Source organism: Trifolium pratense, linkage group LG7, assembly GCF_020283565.1.
Source record: "Trifolium pratense cultivar HEN17-A07 linkage group LG7, ARS_RC_1.1, whole genome shotgun sequence".
Classification (NCBI taxonomy): domain Eukaryota; kingdom Viridiplantae; phylum Streptophyta; class Magnoliopsida; order Fabales; family Fabaceae; genus Trifolium; species Trifolium pratense.
In genome coordinates this window covers 44,989,036-44,994,156 of record NC_060065.1, presented here as the reverse complement: position 1 = coordinate 44,994,156, position 5,121 = coordinate 44,989,036, and the positions used below count along the sequence as shown (strand labels likewise).

General features: G+C 27.5%; 1 protein-coding gene across 1 annotated transcript; it reads left to right on the top strand.

Moving 5' to 3' along the window:
- The first annotated feature begins 1,542 nt into the window (after positions 1-1,542).
- Positions 1,543-1,920, top strand: LOC123894744 (nuclear transcription factor Y subunit C-1-like). Its single transcript, XM_045944810.1, has one exon. It carries the CDS (start codon positions 1,543-1,545, stop codon positions 1,894-1,896), a length of 354 nt encoding a protein of 117 aa, XP_045800766.1. The 3' UTR covers positions 1,897-1,920.
- The last annotated feature ends 3,201 nt before the right edge of the window (positions 1,921-5,121 follow it).

The following is a 5,121-nucleotide window of genomic DNA, read 5'->3' as shown; positions in this document are numbered from 1 at the left end:
GTTTCAAGTGTTATAATAGAGGGAATGATAATATGTGCTTTAATTAAGGGCTCATGTTAAGGAAATGAACATAAAATTATGTAACTTCAAAATCCATACATTCAACTCATCACTTCTGTGTTATTACATCAAAACAATAGTCCTATTTATAGGATACAAATAAGGAAGTGAAAGACCAAAGACAATTAAGGTCCACTTCACTAGTGAGAGTTATAGGACAAGGAAGATATAAGGATGAACATCCACTAAGTCTTCCACTAAGACTTATTATTCATAACAAATAGTACTTTTTTTTAATACAAATTTTCTATTTTTGGGTTGTTTAATAGACACATGCTAGCAAGAGAATTGTGAACTCTTCTCTTTTTTCTTAGAACTTTTATATGTCTGAATGTCTGATTAATGGTTTTTTTGGTTGAATTTGAATGCATCTCCAACAATTATGTGACAAAAATTATTTTGTTTTTTGTATTTGTTTATCTAGTGGTCATTATTACTATTATTTAATTATTCTATTAACCTTTTCCTTTCAAATCACAAAATATTGGAAAAGAGTGTTTGTCCCTATATTATCATATTTCAACACGAAAATTTAAACTTTTAGTTAAAAATAATCATGTACTATAAAATAGTATAAAATAATATTTTAAGTTCGGTTTGATAAAATTAAACTATAAGTTGGTTGATAGCTAGAAAGTTAATTGATAGCTGATAAAGTAGCTTTTAGCTAATAGCTGAAAAATTAGTTGAATAAAATTAAAGTATTTAGTAAATTTAGTTGTTGTAAATACAAAATGACATAGTTATTTTATGTAAGTGATTAGTTATTTTTGTGAGTCGGTAATTTTTTTATAAAAGAAAATAAAGAAATTAAATAATAAGGTTAAAATTGAAATGAAATGTAAAAAGTTATAAGTTATATGCTTAATGTTATTTGAAACAACATTTGAAAAATAATAAACTAACTTATTTGTGTTACCAAACAATAAGCTAGTCAATAATGTAACCAAAAAAGAAAAATAAGCTAGTCAATAAAAATTAATACATTTTTTATTAATCCAATGTTTTCTTTTTATTTACGATCGAATGAAGTATTTATTTTGTATTAATTCTATGGTTGTTAAGGAAAAAGGCTCTGGTAATTCAGAGTTCGACCATAAAGTAACTAAAATTTGACTAAAAATTGCACTCACCAAAATTCAAACTCAAATTCTCACGAATAATTCAGGAGTATATTTTGACCACTTGAGCTTGGAGTCAATTATATTTTGACTTGGTCAACAAGTCTAATTTTTATTTTTTGACTCAGTCAACAATTCCAATAAACAAAAACACATTTCTATTTTATTCCTTTGTACAAATTTCAATTAGCCGGCAAAAGCAGGCTTAGCAGCCGGCAATGTAAACACACTGAAAGCTTCAACTTTAACACTAATAATTAATTTATATATAACACTGAAATTAACACTCATAATCCAACTCAAAAACATAGTTAAAGTTAACTCAAAAACAGAGAGAAACAGAGCAAAACAGAGGAACAATATGAGACAAGCAGGTGCATATTCAAATTTACTATGTGGAGGAATATCAGGAAGAACAGGTCCACATTCATTACCATTAGCAAGAATAAAGAAGATAATGAAGAATTCTAGTGAAGATGTGAAGATGATATCAGGTGTAGCACCAATTGTTTTCTCAAAAGCTTGTGAAATTTTCATTGAAGAACTTACAAGAAGGTCTTGGATTATGGCTATTGATGGTAAAAGAAGAACTTTGAATAAAGAAGATATTGCTTCTGCTGTTATAGCTACTGATATATTTGATTTTTTGATTACTTTGGTTTCTAATTCTGATGCAACTGATGATGCTACTGTTATCCAAATGGAAACTATATGAATTTATATTAGGCATATGCAACATTATATTTGAGTTACTTTATTTGGCTATGTAATTTTTATTGTATGTATCTATTTGTTGTGTAAACTTTAGTTGAAATGATGCATACACCAACATATACCTTTTACCTAAATGTTAATGGCAAATTGGCAACAAATATAGTCTTTTTAATGTCAAATTTTATGGTCACGTTACAATATGAAATTCAATCCGGAGATAAAGAAAAAAGTCATGCTAAATAGTATTTTCGGGCACTTGTTAAGCATCCTTAAAAAAATTAAGCATGAAATTAATGATAGAAACATACCGTAACTTTTTATATTTTAAAGATATTAAATGCATACACATGTTTCAATATAAAACTTCCTTATTAATATGTTTAGTCGGTGTTTCGGAAGCATTGTTTAGTATTTTCTTAAACAATTACATTAAATATTATTTAAATTATAGATCAAACTTAATTTTTGAACCAAATCTAAAATTAAGAATTTTATTTTTAATTTAGAAATTTAAATGTTATGAAGATTAATTAAAGAAAATATTAAAAAAAGAAATTAACAATTTTATTAATTTTATTAAATTTTAAATTTAAACATAAATTTTAAATATTAGATATCCACACTCAATTGATTTTCTCTCGTTCTCATGAATTAAATATGACTACAGTAATGCATTTCAATAACAAATAACACCAACAACTATATATCAATTAATCAATATATCTTGTAAAGAATAATATGTATATCATTTTTCATGTATTAAGTATTACTATTTGCGTCATGCGTGTATATGACATTGAATATTATATATAATCGAAATACAAAGTGATTATAAATTTGAACCCTGATTATTTTATATTTACGAAATCTCTATTACATTTATGTACATAGAATCCGTTTGGACTGATTTATTTTTGAGGTTATGCAAATAAAAATAGTTTTTATTATTATTATTTATAAGTTAGTCAAAGTACTTTAAGAAAAAACAACTTATAAAAATACACTTTTCATTAATAAGAATTTATAAATTAACACCATTTTAGCACATGCAAACGTGATTTTAAGGTAAAAATGTGTTTAGAGGATGCAAACGCACATCCAAACATACACTTAGAGTGTAGATTACTTACTTCACAAGTAAGTGTTCTAACTAGTATAAAAAAACCTATTGTACTATAATTCAATGACTCAATAGTGAATGAATAAAGATTTTCTTTTTGCTCTCATAATCGTCTTCTTCCTTCTCTAGTTTCACAACATTCCATTCTTTTTCAGTTTTCTGAGTTTGTGTTCTTGCTCACAAGCTCATCGTGCGCCGCCAAGCCTCACGAGGCCTGCAACCCTGCACGAGCTTGCTTGTTTGCCTTGATTGTTTGGCTGCGCTAATACAACCGACGACAAATGAAAATATAAAACAACAATCTTTCCTTGCTTATCATTAATTAACTATTTATACACTTTTAATTTATGACAGAAGATGCTTTATGTTGAAAAAATAAAATTCAGTTTTGGTTATAATTTATGGCGAATCTTTTACGTGTAACAACCTTGATAACTTTTGGTGTGCATGTAATCCTCGTGTCTAGATAACTCTCTTTTGACACAAAGTTGAATAAAATACAGACACTCCTGACTCCCACCATATGGGTTCTAGTTTCCACAATCCATTACTCTCAATGTTTTCTTCTTCAATGTTTTCTCCCTCACTCAATTCATTTTTAAATCTTCTTCCTTGGATGCAATGCAAGCAATTATCAACTAAAGCTTGTTAAAAATATTAAAAATATAAATGTTACTTGATCACTTGATGCACGAATTAAGAAACATAATTTATTTTGTATGAAATTTTTTTGAATTAACAATAAGGATATTAAAACTGCATGCAGAAATTTTTTATATACTATTTTTTTTTTATACGAGAAGAAAAACGAAAGTTAATAATGTTGTAGAGACGAAAGATTTACTTAATCCAAATATTAATCTAACTGACAATTGGTGGGAAATATTACATCCAATTGGTCGATTTTTAGTACAAAAGTGTCGATTGTTTGTTTAAAAAAAACAAAAAGAAAAAGAAAAATAAGTGTGTCAAATTGTTGGGAGTCCGGGAAATTGTCAGCAAAAGTAGTGGAACTACAAAAAAAAAAAAAAATCGGATGGATCATTTAAAATTGGAATATATAAATTAAATATGAAAATTATAGCAAAATTTAATTTATAATAAATATAAAGTTGATCATCTAAAAATTAAACTAGATACATTAAAATAATATTATACGGATAACTGCAACTTGATGTACTCAGATTGAAACTTGTAATTATAAACAAAAGTTTATATTCTAACATTTTTTTATATAGAAATCCACTTACATAAGATAATAAGGGAAATAACAAAAATACACAAAGGAGAAGAATAAAGCAGGAATTATGAATAAAGGACAGATTTCGGGAGAATACGGGTTTAATTTTTGGGTGAAATAATTTCTTGACTAAACTTTACTTACTTCGCGACCGAACTCTGAACTACTAGGACTCTTTTCTCCTAGAAACCAGAGTATTATAAAAAAAAAATCAATCGTCTTAAAAAAATTCGGGGTGGTTCGTAGCCCACCTTGACTAGCCCCTAGTTTCACCACTGATTGCCCGAGCAAAAACTGGTCAATGCTTCAACGTCTCATCTCCATCTAAAAATTCAAAATCTGGCTAGGCATATATATATATATAATATGTGAAACTTAATCACTTAAATAATTTTCACTTATATGTTCTAACATCTTATATATAACAGCTCGGGTCCCTTTTATATGTATTTAGTAGACAATCTCGGCATTAATTATATATCCCATGATCTTCTCTACCCCCTCTCTAGTAGAGTTTGTGTCTTTCGTGGGAATCGAATTACTTACCATGGAATTCAGGTACATGTTCAATCGATTCTCACTCTCGCTAGCAACAACAAATTAATTATTCCAAGACAAGATCACAAGAGAGGAAAACATACGTTACATGCATCTCCACCCAAAATACTATTATTTAATTAAATTATTTTACTTTTATTATTATGAAGGATAAAAATTAGTCAAAAATTATGATGGATAAAAATATGATTAAAAAAATAGAGGTTACACAGTCCTCATACTGGCCTATATAAGTCATTCAACCATAGCTTAAGTATCACACCTCAGAACTTACTTAATTTCCTTGTATTGACTGCTAGCTAGCTAGA

What these genes read in the sequence shown, in the direction of transcription:
- LOC123894744 (XM_045944810.1), top strand. Translation starts at nt 1,543, where the DNA reads ATGAGACAAGCAGGTGCATATTCAAATTTACTATGTGGAGGAATATCA.